The sequence below is a fragment of the Stegostoma tigrinum genome, chromosome 38 (assembly GCF_030684315.1).
Source record: "Stegostoma tigrinum isolate sSteTig4 chromosome 38, sSteTig4.hap1, whole genome shotgun sequence".
Taxonomy (NCBI): domain Eukaryota; kingdom Metazoa; phylum Chordata; class Chondrichthyes; order Orectolobiformes; family Stegostomatidae; genus Stegostoma; species Stegostoma tigrinum.
In genome coordinates, this window is record NC_081391.1 from 16,295,545 (window position 1) to 16,320,138 (window position 24,594).

Below are 24,594 nucleotides of genomic sequence, written 5' to 3' on the forward strand. Positions count from 1 at the left end.
TGTTGTCTTAAAATGTATAAAGGTGGTTAAATACCAGAGACCTGATTAAGTGTATCCCAGAACTTTGTGGGAAGCTGGGAAGTGATTGCTGAGCCCCTTGCTGAGATATTTCTACCACTGATAGCCATAGATGAGGTGCTGGAGGACCGGAGGATGGGTAGCGTGGTGCCATTATTCGAGAAAGCTGGTAGAGAAAAGGCAGGGAACTATAGACTGGTGAGTAAGTTGTTGGAGAGAATTCTGACAGACAGGATCTACATGTCTTTGGTAAGGTAAGGACTGATTACCAATAGTCAACATGGCTTTATGCATGGAAAATCATGCCTCACTAACACAGTCGAGTTTTTAGAAGAAGCAACAAAGAAGATTGAAGACATTGCCTATATGGACTTTAGCAAGCTGTATGACACGGTTTTGCATGGTAGGCTGGTTAACAAAGTTAGATCACACAGAATCCAGGGAGAACTAGCCATTTGGATACAAAATTGGCTCAAAGGTGGGACAGAGGGTGGTGGTGGAGGGTTGTTTTTCATATTGAAGGCCTGTGACCATTGGTGTGCCACAAGGATTGTGCTGGGTGTACTATTTTGTGTACCCATTCAAATGTCTTCTAACCAGTCTCCACCAATTCCTCTGGCAGCTCATTCCATACACATCAACCTCTTCATTAAAAATTTGCCCCTTAAGTACCTTTATATATAAATTATATATAAATTATTTGGATGTGAATCAGGACTTACACATTTAATGGCAGAGTCCTGGGGAGTGTTGCCAGAGGAATTGGTGGAGACTGGTTAGAAGACATTTGAATGGGTACACAAAATAGGAAGGGTTTATAGTGGTATGGCCAAATGCTTGCGAATGGGATCAGTTAAGTTCAGGGTACCTGGTCGGCATGGACGAGTTGGACCAAAGAGTCGGTTTCCGTGCTGTGTAGCTCTAAAACCTCTGACAGGTATTTAATCTGCAGTGAACGAGGTCAAGAAGTACAGACTGGAAAATGAACAATCAAATCAGTTAGCATCTTATCAAAAGGTAGACCAGGCTCCAAGAGCAGAGGATTCAACTCCTGTTCCTTATACTTCTTTAAACTAATCCATTTGGATGTGTTATGACAGATCTCCGTGGCATATTTGCCCCAAGGTGGGATTCGAACGTAGACTCTCAGGTAGGGACACTGCCACTGCGTCACAACACACTCCCATTATGTGTGTGAAGAACAAAAACTTCAATGATGGAAGCTACTGAAAGTTAGGATGGGCAGAAGGCTCCTGTGAGTGTGTGGTTTGCACGGGGTGGTGGGAGTTGGGGGAGGATGCTGAGAGGCGGGGACATTATTTGTATGGGAGGGGGTGTGGTGTAGTATCAGTATTGAATATTTGCAAGAGGGATTCCCTGGAAAATTTTCACATCTGGGCGAGGGTGAAAAAACAAGTGCAGGAGCCGTTAGCAATGCGTTTGGAACTAGTGAAATCAGATTTCGATACAATTTGCGAGCCTTGACTTAGTTTGCAATTCTGGCTACTTTACGCTACTTTAAATCAATTGTAAGCTTTTCTGTTGCTCTTCCTGACTCGGGGAGCTTTTACATTCACACTTTAATTTTGTTTTAGTTTTTCTTTCTCCAAAACACAGAAGATTCTTAACTCCCAGAAATGTCGATTGTGCAATGCAAAAGGGGATTTTTGCAATGAACTCAGCAGGCTCCACCCACTTGCATATGGATATTTAAAAAGCACGTAGCGACACCAGCCTGGACTCAAGAGAGGAAGTGGGACTATAAGAGATCGTGTTCGTAAAGCGCCGCTCCGTCCAACATGCACACTCTGGAAACACCGCAGTAAGTACTTGTAAACACACCGAAATGCTGAGATCTGTTCAAAACGCCTCCCCCCTAAACACTGCATCAACTCACTATCCTATCCAAGATAACCAAACACCCCAAAACACCTCATTTTAAAAGATAAAAGTTCACGACTTGCTTTTAAATTTTTTTCTCCAATACTGAACTGAGATGATTTTGAAACATTTTATCCCTCCCTCCACCCAAAAATTGTCATGGAGAGTCGAAAAACATTTGTAGACTTTCTTTGGAATGGCAAAGTTTTAATCGGTGCGGGGAATCTCGCTGCAAGGCTTTTTTTTATTGGCAGATGGACTTGGGGTGCCCAGATTACAGTCAGTATGACTGCAATTGGATCATTTGATAGCGTTTCAGCAAGAGTGAAGTTGCTGTTTTGTTTCGTGGGGCGCCAAGAGAATGATAGCCAACGCATTTGATCTTAGAAGACCGAATTGATTCGATTAGGAGTTAAGGAAAAAATGTTTATGATCCTTTGACAGGATGCTCTAGATAGTTGCACTCCTGAGCTGCGTGTTTATGTGTACAGTACGGAGTTGCCTATGGTTGTTAATTTGGCCGAAAGAGTTCTGGCTAAATAAATCGACTCACGTTTGTTATCTCAGCGTCACAGGATCTATTTGTCTGCTTTGGTTCTGGAGCTGCAGTTTTGGGACGTTAGAAGCTGATTTTTCAACATGTTTTAAATTGGTGAAAACATTCTCATCTGAAACACCATTCTGTACAATTTGAATAAAATCTATGTCTTTTCTTGCACTAAAGGGGCGGCAAGAGAAGGAAAATAACCAAATGTGACGAGCAGTCACATTCCTTAGACTGCCAGGGTTTATGCCAAGAACTGACTGAAGGTTAAGTTCAGTGTAAGGCAAGAAGACTGTTTTCTGTCACCTACAGACACATTAAGTTAGTATCTGTTCACACAGCCTACGAATTGACACATTGTTCTGTGTCAAAATGTTCACAATAATTAATGATTTTGAGGATTAAAGGGACTTAAGTTAGTAAACATAACAATTGTTCTTTGCCAGTAACTTCCCACAGATAGCAACTAGGTTGACCTGTTAATCTGCTTTCTGATGTTTGTTGAAGGGGAAATGCTAACTGGATCGTTGGGAGAGAATTGTGTTCTTATAAGCTGTTTTGTTTTATTATTAATGCTCGTGATTATAAATAGACAAGTATTTGCATATGCTTTTGTTTCTTGTGGAAGTTGCTTTCTCAAAAAGATTGTTCTGCAGTCACAGATATGTTGTACAGCTTTTCCATCCAACTTAGCAGGACTTCTGGTTTGTTTCTGTTTTATACAGTGCTTTGTAATGTTTTTAAAAAAAGACAAAAAACATTCAGAATTAACATAAAACAGTGGAGGGAGGGTTTTTCTCCTAGCTCCACCTCATGGGTAAATTGGGAACTGCATTGACCAGTGAGCTCTACGGACAAGGTCTCTAGCTCAAGGCATAACCTCAGCTGGGCCAAATTAGGGGTGTTGTACCTGGCCGCAGTACATAATCAGTTGGCACCAATCACACACTATCCAGCAATCCCTCATGAGAAGAGGGACAATGGATGAGGATGCCACTATGCTCCATTGACCCTCAAAGACAGTTGTTTCCAAAGAGAGAACTATTTGTGGCATTTGTGACAACTACAAGACATTCCAAAGCACTTTACAGCCAGTGCACGACTTTTGAGGTGTAGCCATAGTTGTGGTATAAGAAGGTCAGCAGCCAGTTTGTCCACACTCAGCTCACAGAAGAGCAATGGGATAATGACCAGATCGCTGACATGCTGTGTAAGGTTCTAAAGGTACATATGTTACTGCTTTGACTCCACTGTTGCTTGGTATGAGTCAAGCTGCTCAAAGCAGTCGTAAATTCATAGAATCTCTACAGTGTGGAAGCAGGCCCTTCAGCCCAACGAGTTACACTGACCCTTGGAACATCCCACCCACACCCAACCCCCATAACCCACCTAATCTACACATCCCTGAACACTACAGGCAATTTACCTTGGCCAGTCCACCTAGCCTGCGCATCTTTGGACTGTCAGAGGAAACTGAAGCACCCAGAGGAAACCCACACAGACATGCGGAGAATGTGCAAACTCTACACAGACAGTCACCCGAGGGTGGAATCAAACCCAGGTCCCTGGTACTGTGAGGCAGCAGTGCTAACCCCTGAGCCACTGTGCCATCCAAGTGTATTTTCTCGACAGTAAAAACAATGCTTTTGGTTATAGCTTTGTGCATCTTTCACAGATCAAATATATCTCATTTTGTTGTTGAATGTTGGGAGTTGCCTTGAATTATACTTTCATGATTTGTCACCAAATTGTGTGTCTCTCCATACTTCTGCAAATGTCTACAGCCCCACAATCCTCTGAGAAGCCTGCACCCCTCTTATTTGAGTGTCTTGAGCTACCCTGATTTTAATCACTCCACCATTGGCAGTGTCACCCCCTTTCCCCAGCTGAGGCATTCTTTCCCTGCTCTACCTATCCTTCCCCGCTTTTAAGATTCAGCTTAATATCTCTGGTCAAGCTGATGGAAACCTGCCCCTTATGTGGTTTGATGTGGAGTGTTCTTTGATAATTACTGCTCTGAAGAGATGTTACTATGTCCAAGGCAGTGTGTAAAACTGCAAGTTGTTGGTTTATATCCGTTGAACATCCCCGACCATCTGCAGTCACAAAATGAAAGGGAAAACGTGTGAATAAAAAGCAGCCCCACATCTCTCATTTGCAGTCCGTCTCCCAGTTACAATAGTTGGCTAACTGCACAACCGAATTAACTTTATTCCAGACAATTCTAAAACTGAATGTTATGAAGGATAGTTCAAGAAATGTGCAAAGCATTTGTTTGTTGTCACGTATAAGAACCCTCAACTAATTCTCGATCCTCCTCACCTTCAAGTGTAGGTCAGCCAAAAGGGCCTGCAGACCAACAACAACATACCAAGCTCGCCACCAGGAGGCACTAAAGGGTGACTCCTATTTCAGGGAGACTTTTGGCCTTGCTTCATGCCTTTGAGCTGCTGAACTCGGAAACTAAAATGAGGTTGTGGTAATGGCCCTCCTTTTCTCCTGTTTCATGGTGTTGTGTGTATTGCCATTTGGACTGGCTCATAGAGATGGATAAAATTGTTCTTGACTGGCTCTAGTCTTTGAGTTATTTATGTGGCCTGCTATTGATAATGTTTACCACTGGGTGGGAGAATGGGGGTACTCCTCATGGCTCCAGGATGGTTGAACAAGCAGGAAATTCACCATTTGGAAAGTGCAAATGAATATTGCAACTAGTAAAACTTCCCTTTATTGCAGTTTCTGAAGTGGTGGAATTGTCATATGACTGCACACTCTGTCTTTGTGGTCTGCTGGACAAGAATATTACTTCTCAAATGTGGCAATGGGCTTTGAATATTATTCATCATCAGCAGCAGTATAAAACTGCCTCCACAAAACATGTTATGTCTCCATATATATTATGATCTCCTGCTACAGCTGTATCATTTCGCACTGTATTATCCAATATAACACGCAATTCCAGGTAACTGGATGAAAGCCCACCTATGTCTTTAATGTCTTATATGTTGTGGGAGTTGACCTGTCTGAGGTTCAGAGAAAATCCATCACTATCTCTCCTCAGGCCACTACCTAGTGGTGAGCAGTGACAGGCCCCACTAGTGACATTCAAACCCTCAGGAGAAAATAATTTCCAATAAAAAAAAAATTGGTCACAGTCCTGGAAGCTTAAAATAAATTTGGTTACATTGTCCAAAATGATAAAGCATTCTGTTTTTTTTTAATTTGATGGTTTACTGTGTAGTTTGGAGGAAAGTGCAATGGAAGAGAGAGAGTTAGTCATAATGTCACCAGACTTGTAATCCAAAGACGCAGGCTAATGCTCTGATGTGGTCCAAATCCCACCCCACAAGGAATTTAGATTGAATTAATAAATCTGGAATATGAAGCTAGTCTCTGCAACAGCAATTGTGACAACTGTCAACAATTGTTGAAACCCCTCTGGTTCACTCATGTCCTACATGTGACTCCAGACCACGGCAATGTGGTTGACCCTTAACTGTCTGCTGAAATGGCCCTAGCAAGCCATCCCTATTCAAGGATAATTTGGGATGAAACAACAATGGGGAGAAAAGCTAAATTAATCACTATGTAATTGTGTTAAAACACACTTATTGTTAGGGAAGGTGAAAGAGATTATTTGACAGGGAATGTGTAGGAGAGGGACACTATTTGAAAGGGAGTGTTCCAGAGACAATGAGAGTATGAGAGATGGTGTTTGATAAGGCGGGTGTATCGTGGAGGCAGAGTGTGACATGGAAATACTCGGTACTATACCCTGTTGACCACAAGATCGTTGCTGTTTCAACCTAGCACCTTAATCTAGCTAAATGGAGGCATCTGCTGCAGTCTCTGAGAAAATATTTGACCCTGCAGCCTCCTGACACAGCACCTGAGGCATTGATACCTGCCCTATCTTTAATAGTGCAGTGGGCTGCTGTTTTCTTATGGTCTTGGAGGTCGCTACCCGTAACAGGCTAGAAGACATTTCTAAAAATCAGAAACAACAACAACTTGGATTTGTACGGCATCCTTAGCATAAAATGAAATGGTCCAAAGTGCTTCATGGGGAAGAAGTGGTGTATTGGTAATGTCAGATAACTACTAATCCAGAGAGGCTGGAAGCTGGTTTGGAGGCTGAGATGTGACCCGATAGAAGTATATAAAATCATAAGAAGCATGGTTAAGGTAGATAGTTGGGTACTCTTTCCCAGGATGGAAATTTCAAATACTAGGAGGCATAGGTTTAAGGTGAGAGGGGGAAAGTTTAAAGGAGGCACATTTTTAGACAGAGGGTAGGTGACGTCCGGAATGTACTCCCTGGGGAGGCAGTAGAAACAGATGCTAGCTACGTTTAAGAGGCATTTAGACAGACACATGAACAGGCAGGGTATGGAGGGATACAGAGCATGTACAGGCATATAGGATTAGTTTAGAATAGCATTGTGGTTGGCACAGGGATGGTGGGCCGAAGCGCCTGTTCTAAGTTCTAACAGCAAGCTATCATTTTGGACAGTCCCTAAAGGTGAGGTATGAATTCAATAGATATCTGGAATATAGAGCTGGCCTAATGGTGATCATGTAACCATAGGTGAATATTGTTAAAAACCCATCTGATAATTCACTAATGCCCTTTAAGGAAGAAGATCTGCCATCCTAACCTAGTCTGGCCTACATGTGACTCCAGACCCATATATGATTGAATTGTAACTGTCCTTTAGACCTTGAGAGATGAGCAATAAATGCTGGCCAGCCAGCGAGTCCGACATCCCATGAATAGGAAAGGTTTGGAAGGATATGGACTAGGAGCAGGCAGGTGGGACTAGTTTGGTTTGGGATTATGATCAGCATGGAGTAGTTGGACTGAAGCGTCTGATTCCGTGATGCATGACTTTTTGACTTAAGAGCAAAATTTGACACCAAGCTTCCTAAGGAGATGTTAGGTCAGATGACAAAAAGCTTAGTCAAAGAGGTAATTTTAAGAAGCCTCTTAAAGGAGGCAGAGAGGTACGTGGAAGGAAGGAAGAGCTTTGGTCTAGGCAGCCGAATGCCCGGCAATGGTAAAATGTTCATGATTGGAAAAGCACAAGAGATATCATAGGTAGGGAGGAGCAAAGGCCATGGGAGGATTTGAAACAAGGATGGGAATTTCAAGATCAAAATGCACACTAGCAATTAAGATTAGGAATAGCTAGAATTTTGGCCTTGCTGTAGCTGGGCTGTAGTAGCATAATTTAGCCCTGAGTTTACAGTGTTGACTTTCAGAACAATAGGGAGCCTGGTTTGGTAATAATTGATATGGTCACATGAAGTACTGGTAAGGTTGCTATAATTGGGTTTTGGTGTCTCGTAATCAGCCTGGCTTCCTGCCCTTGAAGCGCTTAACTAGCGACTATTGTAATTAGTGTTGACAGCAGGGAAGGGGGTCAGCTAGAGTGTGTTCTCGCTGTGAATAAGCAGCTACATGAGCTCGCGCACCAAACTTGACCACTCAAATTCAGTATTGCAATGAGCTTGAGATTGAAGTCTTTGAGGGAAGAAGAGGGAGTTGGGGGAGGTGAAAGCAGATCATTTTGATTTTTAGGCCACGCCAAGACTCTCAAAGGGGCCTGTGTAGTCAGGATACAAGAGGCCAATGGAAAGAGTTCAACTTGCTTTGTGTAGAATTCAAGTGTAATTAGTTTTATTTTGTTGTCCAACTCTTCTGGATGCTCAAACTGAAAATGTAGGCTTCCTCTACTCTGGCCCAACATAGTGGGCATTACTAAGTTACTTCAGTTAAATAGATCGATTGAAGAAGTTGGGTCAGTTTCACTGAAGAAGAGAAGGTTGAGAGAAAGGTCTTCAAAGTCATGAGGGTTCTGAATAGTGTAGATAGAGAGCTGCCTCTCATGAAAAGATCAGGATGAATAAAGAAGACATAGGTTGATGGTAATTGGAAAAAGAAGCAGTCGTGACATGAGAAACCTTTTCATGTGGCAAGTGGCTAGGGTCTCGAATGCAGTTCCTGAGAGTGTGATGGAGGCGGGTTCAGTTGAGGCTTTCATGAGGGAAATGGGTTAATATCTGAAAAGGAACAATGTGCAGGGCTATAGGGAGAAGATGGAAGAATGGCATTGGGTGAATTGGTGACATAGTGGTAATGTCAATGGACTAGTGATACAGAGGTCCAGGCTAATGTTCTGGGGAGATGGTTCAAATCCCATTGTGGCAGATAGTGAAATTTGAATTTGTAATGTCTGGAATTCAAAGCTAGCCTAATGGCAATCATGTAACCACTGTTGATTGCTGTTATCATCAATTGTTTTAATAGTTCACTAATTTCTTTTAGGGAACAATATCTGCTGTCTTTACGTGGTCTGGTCTACAAGTGACTCCAGTCCTATAGAACTGTGGTTGACTCTTAACTGTCCTAATTCAAGGGAAACAGTGGATGGGCAACAAATGTTGGCAACAACAACGATGCCCACATCCTATACAAAAATTCTTATAATTGTTCATGTCGAGTACTGGCGCTGACATGATGAGCCAAGTGGCTTCCTTGTTTGCTCTAACCTCTGTGTGAAATTCTGCTGTGTTGAAATTTCCATGATTGCTAATCCTAGTGGCAATTACTGTACGTGTTTTTCTACACAACACGCCTTCTCTCATTGAAACTAGTGACCTCAAGAATTGTAGTGTGGATGGGCCTCACCTGTCAGTTTGGCAGTTACCTGTTTCCCATCCCAACTCTGCCCATGGACAGTCCTAAGTGAGATGGACAATTCAGCTGGCAGATGCCAGCTTCCCTCAGGAATGGAGCCTGCAAGCTGACCAGTTTCATTTCTCAAGATTATCCTGAAAGCCAGCAGACAGAGAAAGCGAAAATCTCATCCCCTGCAGCTTTTTTTCATCTTTAAGGTGATGTGAACTTATCTTTGTGGTTTCTTATAAGTGGAGGCATTCTGTAATGTATGACTGTTATTTTCGCACGTGCGCACATCTGCAATGTGAACCTTAATCATCTGAGAGTTCTGCTGTATGTGAGTCAACAAATCTCTCGGACAGTGGGTGGGGGCTCAAGGGAAAGGTTCACATGATGCTTGGGTTTCTTGACTCTGACCTCCAACCTGATTTTCTGCCTTTAAATCTTCCCGGAGTAGAAACAGTAAGTGTGCTTGGATTGCAGGGAAAAATGTACAAGTTTTCCTATTAAAATAAGGGAAGGATGGGAGTCTGGCATTTACATAGCGCCTTGCATGAGCTTAGGATGCCCAGAAGGTCTGCCACCATTTCAACAAGTGCAAGTGTGTCTTACATTCTTGCCACTCTCTAGGTTTCTCCTAAATTTCCTGTTGCATTTGTTAGTGATTATATTTGTTCGTCAAATTTACAGAACTAGGATTTCTACTAATCTGTTTCCTTGTCATGTAAATGCTTCACAAGAGGCTCCACCCACCCCTCTTCAACTAACCCTATCAGCATATCTTTTCATTTCAGTCTTCCTCATATGCTTATTAAACTTTCTGTAAATGCTGCAATGCTGTTCATTGTAACAATTCCCACGTTCTCAATGCTATCATGATAAATGGTTCAATTAAATACACTGCTGCTGACCTTGTTGAATCCCATCTTTATCTATTGGGGGTCGCTTCTCACTCTTGTGTCGTCTGGAGAGACTGTTCAATCATTCCTGACAGGTATGAATCCTGACACCAAACTTGTAAAGTCAGGGTTATAGGATCAAGGCAGGTAGCTGAAATTAAAATGCAGATCATTGATGATTGAAATGAATGGCAGAATATGCTTTAAGGTGTGAATGCCCTTTTTCTGTTAGTGTGTTCCTAATTGTTAGTTTGAATATGAGCGTGTTTAAAGAAACCCTTTTAAAAACTGCTAATCGGAAATCATGCCTAATTAGGTTGATTAATCCCATCCCTTTCATTGTACACAATTCCAATCGCACTTCCTATACTTTGAACTTTCTGAGGCAGGAGCTACTCTGTTGGGTCCCATTTCAATGGTGAGAGCTATTGCAATCTTGCTGCCAATAATCCAGCAAGTCTGGTGAGGAATGGCTGGAATGCCTGTAATATACAAATGTGTGCCATCAAATATTTCCCACTTCCCAACCTCACCTAGCATTCTTCAACTGGGAGGGAGGAGACTCGCGAATAGTAATGGAGATGGTTTTGACCCATTCACACATTCTGTCTGTGTGAGGGTTTTAATTCGTAAAGTCGTTGTCTTTTGAGTTGATGAGCTAATGACTTCTTATTTGATGTGGTGAGAGTAGAGAAGCTGAGGTTTTTTTTAAGATTGGCTAAGTCGTGGTAAAGGTAAACAAAATCGCAAAAGGGTCTGATCACACGAATATGGAGGAGTGATTCTCACACAGAAGAGGATCAACAACCAGAGAATACAGGTTTAACATCATTGCCAGAGAAAAACTGTAGAGGAAGACATGTATTTACCAAAGAGAATTGGTTATAGATCTTTTCTAATCGACTTGTTCATGGATAGTAGGACAAATGTAACTTGAACCCAGGTCTCCTGGCTTAGAGTTGGAGCAAGAAAAAGAATGTAGCTGTGCAATAAAATGGATGCAGGAACGATGGACTGAATGGCCATTGATGAGCAGATGCCAAAGGCAGCCTTGTTGTTTCAAGTCTGGGCACTAAATATTGATGCTTTTTGGCCTTTGAGAGCATGGTGATCCCTACCATCATTCTGGCCTAGGCCAGCAAGTGCAATGTAAAGTGGGTATTGAATCTGATGGGGAGGCCTAATGGAAATGCTCAAGGTTACCAGGAGTTCCAGTTGAGCAAGTAGGAAAGGTATATTGTTCTAGCAAGTGGGTCAGTAACCAAGGTACAAGATTTAAAGTAATTGCAGAAGGAGATGGGTAGAGTTTTTGTTTCACTTGGCTCTGGAATGGATTACCTGTGAAAACACTTTGAAGGGGTGTTGACGTGAAAAAGATTCATTTACAGTGTTAGGGGGAGAAAATGTGAGATATGCATCCAAATTGAAGGATGTTCCCGATGACTGGGAATTGCAAGAGCAGGTGACAAGGTCTAATTAGGCCCTTTAGAACTTCTTCATCTGAAGAGTGGTGAGCCTGAGGAAGTTTTCCATGTGCTATGGACCATTCTGGGAGATTTGTTGCTAATCTTCAATGGAATTGTATTGACAATGTATTGTTGCATTAACTGGAAACCGTAACTAATTATTTTCTTCGGGGGCATTAGGGACAGAATATATTAAAACAGGTGACTGTACATGTGTTCCATTAGGCTTCCCAAATTAAACTATCCCCTGAGTTACCTATGTGCAATAGAGTTTGTAGCGAGCTTAGCTTTGAAAAACCATTGCTACCAAACCATTTTCAGAAGAAGTATTAAATTTTCCCCATCATTTAGACATCGGTGTTTCCACAGCCATTATTTCAGAACTCCTCCACTATCAAAATGTCCTGGCCAATATTTACTACAATTCATACAGTACTGCATATCATATTATCTGGTCTTTTTAGCACACTGCTGCTCCTGGGAGTTTGCTTTGAGCAAATTGACGGCAATATTTCCTACACTACAATAGTTGACTACGTTTCAAGAAGTGCTTCAAAATGTCCTGAGTCGGCACGTGCTTTTATGTAAATGCAATTTGTTTGCCGTTCCGTACATACATAGTGTTGCGTGAGGGGGGCTGCTTTACTTTTCTAAATCCCTTGTTATTGTTATTGTTCAAAATGTGAATGTCACAGATTCCCAGATTATAGGGAAATGCATCATGTGCTGTGGATACGTAAACTTCCCACCCCACCCCACCTCCAACCATCACCACCTACCTTTCCTGCTGATTTCCCCTCAAACCCCATTCCCACTCTTTCTGGGGGCATGTGGCAGGTCACAGTGCAGTTTTGCCACAAGCTGTTGAAGGAATTGAAACATCACTGGGCATTAATTCCAGCTATAGGTCTGTACTGAATCCTTGTTTTTGCTAACATTTTAATGTCTTTTATTTTATTCCTTCTCTCTAGGATTGAACCGTCACAGATTTCTCTCGTAAGTATGATGCATCTTTAAAAGTTTTAAGTGTTTTCTTTGCAAACCACTGAATGTTTACATATTTTTATCTTAAATTGATATGCTTAGACTTGCCAACATTGCCATATTTCAGCAAAAATAAATGTGAGTTAGATAAACTACTGGATAGTGTCTGAGAAATCTGACTGTTGTTTTGTTTTTTTTTAGAGATAGGCAATTATTGGCAATTTATTGCCTATCTCTAATTGCCTCTGAACTGAGAGGCTTGCTAGGCCTATTTCAAAGTGCAGTTAAGAGGCAAACATGTTGCTGGGTTTGGACTCACATGTAGGCCACACCATGCAGGAACAGAAGGTTTTCTTCCCTGAAGGGTATTAGTGAACCAGACAAGTTTTCTTTAAATCAGTGATGACTTCCTTTCACTTCTAGATTTATTAATTAAATTTAAATCCCACTCTCTCTCTGTGGTAGAATTTGAACCCAAGGTTCCACACCCAAAACCTGGGTCTCTTGACTACTATTCTGGTGTCACTACTTCTGTGCCACTGTTTCATTATGTGCTAGATCTGAAAACAAACTAATATACTATCTAACATCTGGTTGGAGATTTGATCTGCGCACTGACTGTTGTAATTCATATACCTCTCTGCAACTGCTCAGCTCTGTCATTTCTTTACGTATTCTGCAAAGCATAAAAGGTTTATAATGCTCACTTTTAATATTGTTACTTTATTAAATATGTCTGAACGGGGCTGTTGTGGCACAGTGGTCATGGTAGGGCACCAATCGTAACCCTATCGTTGAAGCAGGAGGTCCAGGTTCAAATCCCAGAACTGCGTCATAACATCTCTGAACACGCTGCTGAAAGATAGTCTAAATAAGTCTGAATAGAGAGCTAGTGCCAGTAATGGACCCTCTAGCTCACTCACAGACTCCTATAGGGAAGGAAATCTGCCATTCTTACCCAGCCTGGCCTACATGTGACTTCAGACCCACAACAATGTTGTTGACTCTCAACAATCCGCCGAAGATGCCCTGTTAATACAACGAGTTGTGCTAAACACTGCACCCTCTTAAAGCATGGAGCTTGACCACTCCTATTCTTGTTAATTTTGATCCTGTTATGCCTTGGGTGAGTACAGACAGAGGGACTATCAAATTAAGACCAAGTGAGGGAAGCTCCTCCTCCAGTCTTTCTCTCTGAACTATCAGCAGTGCTGTTTGGACTTAATTAATGAAAATCCATACACAATCTTAAAAACATCTTAACAGACACCTTCTCCCCCCCTCCTGCTTTCTTACTTCTGGTCAGGCTGTAGGAAGCCTGGAACATGCTCGAGGACCCTACAGTGCTGGAGGAGACCCATCAGTCCATCATAGCAGCACTGACCCTTTAAAAGAGCTATCCACGTTAGGCCCAGCCTCCTGACTGTTTCCCCATAACCCTGCAACCATTGCTGTTTCAAATATGGATGCAAGTCCCTTTTGAAAGCTCCTTTTGAATTGACTTTAAGCAGTGCATTCCAAAGGTCTGCCTATTGCTCCATTGGTTTTTGTTGTGATTCTTTGGTCTGCCTGATTTCCTTATGAGCATATAGAGATACAAAACTGGAATATGCTCCATTGCCTGAAAGAATCATGTGCAAACAACCAGAGTGATGGGCTGGATGGCCTCTTCCTGTGCTGTGTTATTTTACAGTTCTGAGTGCACTCCAATTTTTAGTCAGCAGTGTTACCACAGGGAGTTTTGAATGAGATCACATTGATTGAACCTTGAACCCTCCACTGCAACACGACCAACACACTCTCACCTTGGGGTCCCACCTAATTACCAGGCTAGCCTCCGCTGAGCACACTTCAGGCCATTGCTGGAATGAGTGCGAAACATGGTTGAGTAAATTGTAACTTTCTGTGAACTGGCCACTGGCAAACGTGCAGGATTGAGGCAAGAGACTGAACGGTGAGGCTAAATTCTGTATTCAAATCATTGACACACTCCAGTTATTAACCACCCCCTTTCCCTCCACATCATGGCCACGTGCATCCGTACAGAGGGTCCCTGGGGTTACAGATAAACAGTCTAAAGAGCTGTATGCATGAACACAAAAAGGAAACAGGTGGGAGCATGAGTGAACTGAGGCTGAGATAGATAGATTCTTGATTGTTCGGGGAATCAAGGGTTTTGGAGAAAATGCAGAAAAGTGGATGTGACAAGTGTCAAATTAGCCACAATCTTATTGAATGGTGGAGTGGGCCCAAGGGGCCGAATAGCATACTGCTGCTATTTCTTATGGTCTTGAGCCCTCATGGCCGCCAGCCTCCTGAGTTAACTTATTAACCAAGATTTTCCAGACATATTAAAAATTACGCTGACACCTCTTGTGGAAAAATTCAAATAAGCTGACTGTATAGCATACTTGTACACACGAGCTGAGGTTTTGCAAATCCACCTCATTTGTTTTTTTTTTCCTAAGCCAGTGTGTTATTGCCCTTGGTACTAGCTTACACGGCCCACTGTGGAACTGAAAGCACTGTGAATGCAGCTTTCAGTCAGATTATAATTTTTTATTATTCATTTATGGGACATTAGCATTGCTGCTGGGTCAGCATTTATCGTCCATCCCTAATCACACTGGAGTATGTGGTGGTGAGCTGCTGCCTTGAGCTACTGCTGCCCACAGTGTTATTAGGGTTATTACACAATGATGGATGCCTTGTGTGCTCTCTCAGCCCAATGCAAAGGGTCCCACCTCCAATATTGTGATGGAGATCAGGGGATATCCTCCTAGTAGCCCCTCGGCCAGCGTAAAGCTAAAAACAGAAATAAAAGCAAAAACTGTGCAGATGCTGGAGATCTGAAATCACAACAGAAATTACTGGAGAAACTCAGCAGCTCTTGCAGCATCTGTAGAGAAGGAGAAACTTTACAGGTGGACTTTACTTCAAATTCAGTTCTCTATTTCTGTCTCCCCGGATGTTGCTAGATCCACTTTGCTTTCCCCAAAGCTTTTTTGTCATTGAAAACAGATTCCTCAGTTGGTTATTTAATTTTTATTCATTAATCAGATGAAGGTGTCGCTGGCTAGGTAGCATTTATTGCCTATCCCAGATTGCCCAGAGGGCAGTTCAGTGTCAATCACATTGCTGTGGGTCTGGAATCACAAGGAGGCCAGACCAGTAAGGATAGCAGATACCTTCCCTAAAGGATATTAGTGAACCAGATGGGTTTTTCCAAAAATTGACAGTGCATTCATGGTCATCATTAGATTTTTAAATCCAGATATTTTATGGAATTCAGATTTCACCATCTGCCATGGCAGGATTCAACCCCAGGTCCCCAGAATCTGAGTTTTAATGGTCCAGCAATAATGCCACGAGGCCATCACCTCCCTGGGAGGTGGCTGTGAGCAAATTGTCCATTGATCATATTGCGATAGTCGCTGTAGTCCAGCAAACACCTCATTGTTTGAAGTCCCTGAAAATGGAGATGGTACACATGATGTTTCAATTTGCATGTCGGTTCTGGAGTGGGAAAGGTTAATGTGCTCTGTTGATGCAAGTCACAGGAAGTCTAAGCAGTGAATGGGAATATCAAATGAAAATTAGGATAATTCTGACAGTTCTTTTCTTCTCTGCAGTATCCTGATGCAGTGGCATATGAAACAGATACATACAGCAAGCATCCAGCTCCTTTTTGCTCCTACTATGTTGCTGAACCAGAACAACCCTCAGGTCAGTGATTTGGATGTTGGTAGATATTGAAGGAGGGCCCTTTTTAAATCTCATGGTTAGTGATTGGATTCTCCCAATCACTAGCATCATCTCTTCCTGTCTCATTACTGGGACTGAGAGCCCAGCCCAGCTCAGAACTAATACAAAACTTTGCAGTTATGGCATGCTTGATGAATGGAGCACAAAGATCTCTTCAATGCTACTTGTTTTTAATCAATTTTCAGAAGTTAGGGCATCACTGCCAAATCTAACATATTACATGTATCTAGCTGTCCCTTGAGAAGGTAGCGGTGGGCCCCTGAAATCCATGGATTCAGTACATCCACAGAGTTGTTATGGAGGGAGCTTCAGGAATTTAACCCAGTAACAGGGATGGCGTAACGTTATACTGCCAAGTAAGGATGGTGAGTTGGAAAGGAGCTTTCAAATGATCGTGTTCCTAAGAATCTGCTGCCCATATCTATCTAGTTAAGGTCCTAGGCTCACTGATAGGGTGAGATGAAGATGGCTGGGACGAGTCTTGAGTTGGACATGAACAATGACACAGACCTGATCCAAGTGGCCTGTGTTTCTGTTATAAATTTGATATGACTTCCTTATTTATTTAAATGTTTAATAATCCAGGGAAACAATATTTTGCACATTATAAGCAACAAGTTACACCATATCTATATTCAAGAAGATTGTATTTCAACAACATTATCATCACCATATCCCACAGCACCCTTTTGATCCATCAGAGTTACCCGTACCAGCCACATAAATAACATAGCCATGAAGGATGATGAGGCTGAGTATTCTGCAGCAAGTTACTGACTACCAGACTTCCCAAAGCCTGATTGTCATCTACAAGGCACAGGTTAGGAGGATGACAGAGTGCTATACACTTGTCTGGATGACTGCAGCTCCAACAGCACACAAGCTCAATGCCACCCAGGCCAAAGCAGCCTGCTTGATTGTCATCCCATCCCCCACCTTCGACATTCATGCCTTCACCACCGATGCACAGTAGTAGTGGTGTGTTACGTGTAGAAGATACACTGCAGCAACTCACCAAGGCTCCTTCTTCTCCTTCCAAGCTGATGACCACTACCATTGAGAAGGGCACATGGGCACGCCACCATTTGCAAGTTCCCCTCTAAGTCACCCAACGCCCTGACTTGAAAGTAAATTACTGTTCTTTAACTCTCACTGGGTCAGAATCCTGGCACTCCTTTTTTAACAGAACACAGAATGTTACTGAACAACATGGACTGCAGCTGCTCAAGGAGGCAGCTGTCCTCCAACTTCTGGAGGGCAATTAGGAAGGGCAATAAATGCTACCTTAGCCAGCGATGGCCACACCCTGTAAAAATTAAAAATAATATCTTGCAAATTCTGTTTCAAAGTGTATACACTGTTTTCTTCACCCTCTCAGATACCCCGTTTAATCCTGTTTGTATTGAAGCCTGTATGTTGAATTATTGACTGATGTTGGAGGTAGCTGGAGAGAGTAAGCACAGGGTCCAAGGACAGTAATGTTCTGGAAATATTCAAGGTGTCACTCCTAACAAGCTGATTCTCTGTGTTTAGATCATTACTGGACGGGCTCTGAACATCACAGCCTGAGCTATGATCATTTTGATGGTGGGCAGTTCACCCAGCTTCAGAATGTGGCAGTCTCCCACCTGCAGAGTTTGTACCCACAGTTCCCACTGGAGGTTGTCAGCACCCCAGACCCCTCACTGCCAAACCATACCACCTGCCCACTGGAGGAGGACTACAATCAGGTAAATTTCAGAATCTGCCAATAGTATCAACCTTGGCTGTGTGGCAAAGAGTGCCAATGTTACTACTGGACCGCAAATTGACATAGACACGCCTGCAGGATGGGCAGACAAGTGGCAGACGGTGTTTAACTAATGCATTTTGACAGAAGGACAGGGGACTGGCCATATCTACCGATGGCACAGTTTTAAAGAGTTTGGAGGGAAAGAAGGATCTGGGCATTCTTGTCAATTGATCTTTAAAGAACATAAGGCAGGTGTGTAAAGTCACTGTAGGATCACCCTTGAGAGTGAGAGGCAATTGATATGTTTAACCTGAGGGTCACCATACCTCAGCTGAGGGGAGATGTTGAGAAGGTGGCAACCTCAGCTGATGCAGGAATTGAACCTGTGCTGTTGATGTCACTTTGCATTGCAAACCAGTAGCTCAGTCAACTGAGCAGGGCAACATACTATAGTGAAAGAATGGTTAGCAAAGCAAATGAATTTTGAGCATCATAAATAGGAGCACTGAGTAAAAATGCAGGGCTGCTAAGGTGAACCTTAAAAAGGTCTGGATAGGTGACAGCTAGAGAATAAAGAAGCAAAGATGTTTTGAGTCCAATACAATTCTTCTACGTAATTGAAGGATGTACAATGCTGCTGACACAGTTCTGAAGAAGAATTACATCTAACTCGAAACACTAACCCTGTTTCTGTCTCTCTGCAGATGCTATCAGCCCTGCTGAGTTTCTCTGGCAATTTCTGTTTTCGTTTCAGAACTCAAGCTTTTATTTTAGTTTTCCTCTGTCTTTTTGGGGACAGGGAAGACAGATTTGAGACAATCCACATGCAAAGGAACCATGTTTCTCGCTGGTTAAAGTGGGAAAGCTGGGAGGGAATTTGAACAGAACTAGTTCAGTTTGACTTTATGGTTGGCATGAACTGGTTGGGAGGATCTGTTTCCAACTCTATAATTGTCTCATCTTTAGATTTGGGGTTTAGTTTACTGAAGAAACAAGCACCTTGGAAGAGAAAAGAAGGCAGCAAAGTGTGTTACAAGAGAGAGAAAAGTTTTGAGTGTGAGAGAGAGAGACAGCAGGGACCATTTATGCCTGTTTCCCCATGATGTAATATATTTGTTTAAGCTGAAGCTGTAAAAAATCTTTCAAGGAGTTGCCAGAGCATTCACACCAATTTCTGCTCCCAGTGTTGCAGAGAAAGCTCCCACTGCAGACTGACTAATGGAATGATGTAGGAGAGATAATGGGAACTTTAGATGCTGGAGAATCCAAGATAACAAAGTGTGGAGCTGGATGAACACAGCAGGCCAAGCAGCATCTCAGGAGCACAAAAGCTGACGTTTCGGGCCTAGACCCTTCATCAGGTGAAGGGTCTAGGCCCAAAACATCAGCTTTTGTGCTCCTGAGATGCTTGGCCTGCTGTGTTTATCCAGCTCCACACTTTGTTATAATGGAATGATGTAGTTGGGAGATAAACCCTGCACCACTGGGAATCAACAGAAGCATAAGTGATGTGAGAAATTTCTAAAGCTGTCAGTGATTTAAAATAAATAATACTTTCCTTTTCTCTCTTTCTTTCTTTGACCTTTTCTCTCAACTCTTTCACAGTCTTTTGCTTTTTAATATTGTATGTCTATTAGTTGTAATTTTTAAAGTGCACTGTCTAAAGAATTATTGGCACAGGCATTTTATTTCTTCCATTTTCTTTTGCATTTCCCTCCCAGCAGGTTTTCCCTATGTTGTACCCTTCCTTCCAGACGCCCACTGATTTGTCGAGCCCATCGATATCTGAAGATGACGACTATAACCTGGGCAGCCCCGTGCTGGAGGTTTCTGACAGTGAGTTTGACGAGAATGTCCCTCCCAGAGAGTCATCCACCCATGATGGAGGTCAGTGCAGGCCCCAATGACAGATTGACATGAAAATCTAAGAGGATCTTAGTTAGTGAATGGAGTCTAGTGTTCACTTCTGGGAGACTGGGGAGCGGTATAGAGAGGAGGGGGAAGGGAGGAGAGAAGGAAAGATGGGGAGGAGAGGAGAGGAGAGAAGGCAGGAAGGACAGGGAGGGGAGGGGATGAGAGAAGGAAGGACGGGGGTGCGGAGGAGGGGAGGGGAAGAGAGAAGGAAAGACGGGGGTGCGGAGGAGGGAAGAGAGTGATGATGCTGTGATGAAGTAGGACGCTGCAGACAAAAATGTTCACACGCTGAGCTGGGCATCAGTCTCCTTGCAAAGATGTGTGTCTCCATGTCCGTGACCACCACCACCACCACCACCCCCCCCCCCCCCCCCCCCCCCCCCACCTCCCAGATAACTAAATTGTTAAATCCAGCTCCTGCCAGTTTTGCTGGGTTGGCCCAGGAGATGAGGTTGGGGGTGGTTTTGGGAAAGGCAAACTGACAGTTCTTACCATTTGGTGCAGTCTGCAGTGACAGAGTTGACTTTGCTCGACTCAGAGTGAGGAAGATTTAGTTGGTTTGTCAAAATGGGAGTCTGTGCCCAGTTGAGCTTCTTGTCAGTGTGGGAATCCAATGTGGGATTGGTTTGGTCTTTGTGAACATCTTTAGCAAGGTCAGCATTTGTTGCCCATCTCCTAATTACCCTTGAACTGAGTGGGTTGATCAGTCATTTCAAAGGCATTTAAGAGTCATCCACATTAGCATGGATCTGGAGTCAAGTAGTCAAGACTATGTCAGGAAGCAGATTTCCTTCCTAATGATCCAAATGGGCTTTTGAAACAATTGATCATTGGGCTTTTACTGAAACTAGTTTCCAACTGTAGCTTTATTAATTGAATTTAAATTCTCCCAGCTGCTGTGGTGGATTTGAACTTATGTTCCCATGACATTAGCCTTGACCTGGGTAACTTTATCGTTATTCCCCTGTCTCCCATTGAAGCACAACTAATTGAAAGCTATTTACAAATGAATGGTCAGTGCTGCTGTTTGAAAATTCATTTCTGCAGTCCAACACCTTTTGCTTTCAAGGAAATAATTGATTTTACTGGCTTTGTTACTGTGCCTGGAGCCATTGTTCCTAAAGGTGCTGAGTCTGTTACTGTGATTCCAAAGATCTTTCCCCAGTTTCCCTTAGCCATTACTTTGCCAAACCACCCACGCTCAACTTCTTATCTCACTACCTCCCTTCCATCATGGCACCATCACCTCGCCCATTCCTTTTGGCCAAGATGTTTGGCAGTGGGATACCTCACAGCTGAACCTAATGCTGTCACCACAGTTGGTAATAGCTTCCCTTCCCCCACACCCACAATATTCTTGCCATTGTTACATGATCCTCCTCAAGGGACCAGGACATGTGACACTTTTGTGCTGATGCTTCAGCTTGTGACTGTCAAGCCACCTCACTACTCCCGAAGGAGGTCCTGTGGCACAGTGGGTAATGAACCTTGCCTCTGAACTAAAAGTTCATGTTTTGAGTCCCGCTCCAGGACATGCTGGCCAACGAGGGTTCATTGGTGCAACCGAACAGATAGATTATGACTTATACACCCTTCCAGTTCGGGTAAGAGCAGGAAAGACTCTTGTTTGCTACAGAATGCGCCCTTAAGTCCCAGACTGCATTTACTTAATTTGTCTCTGGATGCAGGAGGCCCTTTTGAGTTGCAATTTCTGTGACTAATGTACTTACTGACTTGTGCAGGTGTTCGGAAGAAGGTGCGTCTCTACCAGTTCCTGCTGGAGCTTCTGAAGAGTGGGGACATGCGGGACTGCGTCTGGTGGGTGGACCGTGAGAAGGGCACTTTCCAGTTCTCCTCCAAACACAAGGAGGTGCTGGCCCATCGCTGGGGCATGCAGAAGGGCAACCGCAAGAAGATGACCTACCAGAAGATGGCCCGGGCCCTGAGGAACTACGGCAAGACTGGTGAGATCCGCAAGATCAAGAAGAAACTTACCTACCAATTTGATGGCATGCTGTTGTCTCAGAAGAAATCTGAATGTAAAACCAGCTATTTGCCATAAAGTCACAGGAGGGGCCCTTTTCACTTTAGTTTTGGACTCTTCCGTTTTGGACTGTCAATGTTTATTAAGACATGAAGGCTGGTCTTGACACTGCACTTACTTCCTTATTTTGCGTTGTGTTTCTGCCTTGGTTTTCGAGAGCACTGTTGAAAGTCGCCAATGCCATAGCTTCTCAATGTGATAAATGCCGAGGCTCACAAACTGGACGCTACCTGCTGTTTTTCGAATAGAGCTGTGCAGCCCATTTGGTTTCTCCAGAAAACCTCTGAAGGCCATTGATTAGTCAAAAGGAGATGCCCTTTACTTGCCCCTGCTCCCCCCCCCCCCCCGACTAGGCTAGGGCTGGTTAGCCATTTATGGGAGTTCTTAAAAGGGAGTTCATTAAAAATCTCTACACTTTGGAGAGAAACCTTTTCTACTGCTTTGGGTTTGGGGCTGGGTTGGGGAGAGGAATTTCCAGGACAGGGGTACTTATCAGTAGGATCAGAACTATGCCATCCAGGACAGAATTTAGGAACAGCATCATGTCCATGCGAATTATTCTCATACAAAACCAGCCAATGCTAACTCAGTTCATCAGAGATGGGATAACAAGGTGTAGAGCTGGATGAACACAGCAGGCCAAGCAGCACCAGAGGAGCAGGAAGGCTGATGTTACGGCCTGGACCCTTCTTACTATCTCTCCTCATCAGAGATGGGCAGAGTTTTGCTAACTCAGGATATTATGAGATACAGAGCCAAGGCAGTTACAGATACAGATTCACCATGATCTTGCTGAATGTATTTTGGCCTGTGCTCAGCATCAACCCTACTTCAGAATGGGGCTCGAGCTTTGAGGGCATTGTTGGACAAGTTAAAGTGTTCAGACTTCCCTTGCTTCAGGTTGGAGGACATGAGCTTTATGTATCCCATTGATAGAAGGTGCTATCTGCAGACCTGGTCCAAGTCTGTTGTGACTGAGTGCTGCTTGGAGCTGTAGGGCTGGAGGTCATGGGTGGGGAGGCAATGAGTATCTACGACCCAAACACACGGCACTTTTGGGGAAAAACAGCTTACCAGGGTTTTGCTAAGTTCTTTTCTTTAAATTATTCTTTCATGGGACATGGCACTGTTAGCCAGGCCAGCATTTATTTATTGTCCATCTCTAATGGCCCTGGAGAAGGTAGAGGTGAGCCACCTTCATGATCTGTGGCAATTCATTTGGTTTCATTTACAGCCCCAGTGCCATTAGAGAGGGAGTTCCAGGATTTGGACCCAACAGCACTGAATGAACAGCCAATCTTGATATTCCAAGTCGGGTACTCTCAGGTTCCCGTGAATCTGCTGCCTTGTCTGTTTAGATAGTAGAGATTGTGTGTTTGGAAGGTGCTGCCAAAGGGGCTTTGCTGAGTCACTGCAGTGCACCTTGTAGAGGGTATGCACTGCTGCTACTAAGCTTTGGTGGTGCAGGGAGTGGATGTTTAAGTTGGCAGGTGGGGTAACAAACAAGTAGAGGCTGCTTTGTCCCATTGCAGTGTTCTGTTTATTTTCGAAAGCGTGCTTTTATTGTAAATTTTATGTTAAAGACTGTTTGTCATTAAGAAGCAGGTTAGTGCCTGCATGCTGCAGTGAGAAGATGCATTTCTCTTTCCCATGGTGACATCAAAGGCTGCACCCCACGGGAAAGCATTAATGGAATGGTTACTGCACTTGGGGACGCAAGGTTAAATTCTTTAAACACCTTATTTCAAAAAATGAGATGTATCTGTGTATATTTTGAAAGCAAAGCAGGCGAGGGTTAGGGAGGGAAGATCGGGTTGTAATTGGTAAGAGGGTTGCGGGGGGGAACGCGGTGGGGCTTGAGAAGAATCTAAAGAATCTGAGGAGATTCCTGCATCGTTTCTGGCCTTGGGTTTTATCTTGTGAAGATTGTGCGTGCTGAATTGAGTTGTTATAAAGCCTAAGTATTTTTGTCTGTTCCTTTTTTAAACGCCATTCAATGAATTGGAAAACTTTGTTACAGACATCAGGGATGTCCAGCCTGACAGTGTGGCTGATGTGGCCATTGTAGAGAGTGCGTGTGTGTGTGTGTTTTTTGGGGGGGGCGGGGGTAGATGCTAGGTGTGGGGAGGTGGAGGTGTGTGGTGGGGGGGGTAGAGGAGGTATGTCTGTGTGGGGGGTGGCGGTGGGGTGGGGAGGGGTGTGTGTGTGTGTGTGGAGGGGTGTGTGGGGGTGGGGGGGGAGGGGTGTGTGGGTGGGGGTGGAGGGTGTGTGTGTGTGTGGGGTGGAGGGGTGTGTGTGTGGGTGGAGGGGTGTGTGTGTGTGGGTGGAGGGGTGGGTGGGTGGAGGGGTGTGTGTGTGTGGGTGTGGGTGAGGGGGTGGGTGTGTGTGGGTGGAGGGGTGTGGGTGTGTGTGGGTGAGGGGTGTGGTGTGTGTGGGTGGAGGGGTGTGGGTGTGGGTGGAGGGGTGTGGGTGTGGGTGGGTGGAGGGGTGTGGGTGTGGGTGGAGGGGTGTGGGTGTGGGTGGAGGGGTGTGGGTGTGGGTGGAGGGGTGTGGGTGTGGGTGGAGGGGTGTGTGGGTGTGTGTGTGTGTGTGGGTGGAGGGGTGGGTGTGTGTGTGGGTGGAGGGGTGTGTGGGTGGGGATGGAGGGGGTGTGTGTGTGTGTGGG

The 24,594-nt window shown here is 43.9% G+C and overlaps 1 protein-coding gene across 4 annotated transcripts; it reads left to right on the forward strand.

Annotated features, from left to right (window-relative positions):
- Nucleotides 1-1,637: 1,637 nt before the first annotated feature.
- Nucleotides 1,638-23,898, forward strand: LOC125447077 (transcription factor Spi-B-like). Of its 4 annotated transcripts, XM_048521172.2 has the most exons (7): nt 1,638-1,840; nt 4,773-4,916; nt 12,462-12,486; nt 16,107-16,200; nt 17,773-17,969; nt 19,693-19,858; nt 21,628-23,898. In XM_048521172.2, exons 2-7 carry the CDS (start codon nt 4,912-4,914, stop codon nt 21,945-21,947), a joined length of 807 nt encoding a protein of 268 aa, XP_048377129.1. In that variant the 5' UTR covers nt 1,638-1,840; nt 4,773-4,911; the 3' UTR covers nt 21,948-23,898. The 4 variants fall into 4 exon arrangements, with proteins under 4 accessions (XP_048377129.1, XP_048377130.1, XP_048377128.1 ...); XM_048521173.2 differs by lacking the exon at nt 4,773-4,916 and having other exon boundaries at nt 1,644-1,840; nt 19,693-19,807; XM_048521171.2 differs by lacking the exon at nt 4,773-4,916 and having other exon boundaries at nt 1,644-1,840; nt 19,696-19,858.
- The last annotated feature ends 696 nt before the right edge of the window (nt 23,899-24,594 follow it).

Bases quoted from the DNA above. Each gene is read 5' to 3' on its own strand.
- LOC125447077 (XM_048521170.2), top strand. From the start codon at position 1,818: ATGCACACTCTGGAAACACCGCA. The intron at 12,487-16,106 runs GTAAGTATGATG...TCTTCTCTGCAG, and splicing joins AACCGTCACAGATTTCTCTC to TATCCTGATGCAGTGGCATA. The intron at 19,859-21,627 runs GTCAGTGCAGGC...TGACTTGTGCAG, and splicing joins GTCATCCACCCATGATGGAG to GTGTTCGGAAGAAGGTGCGT.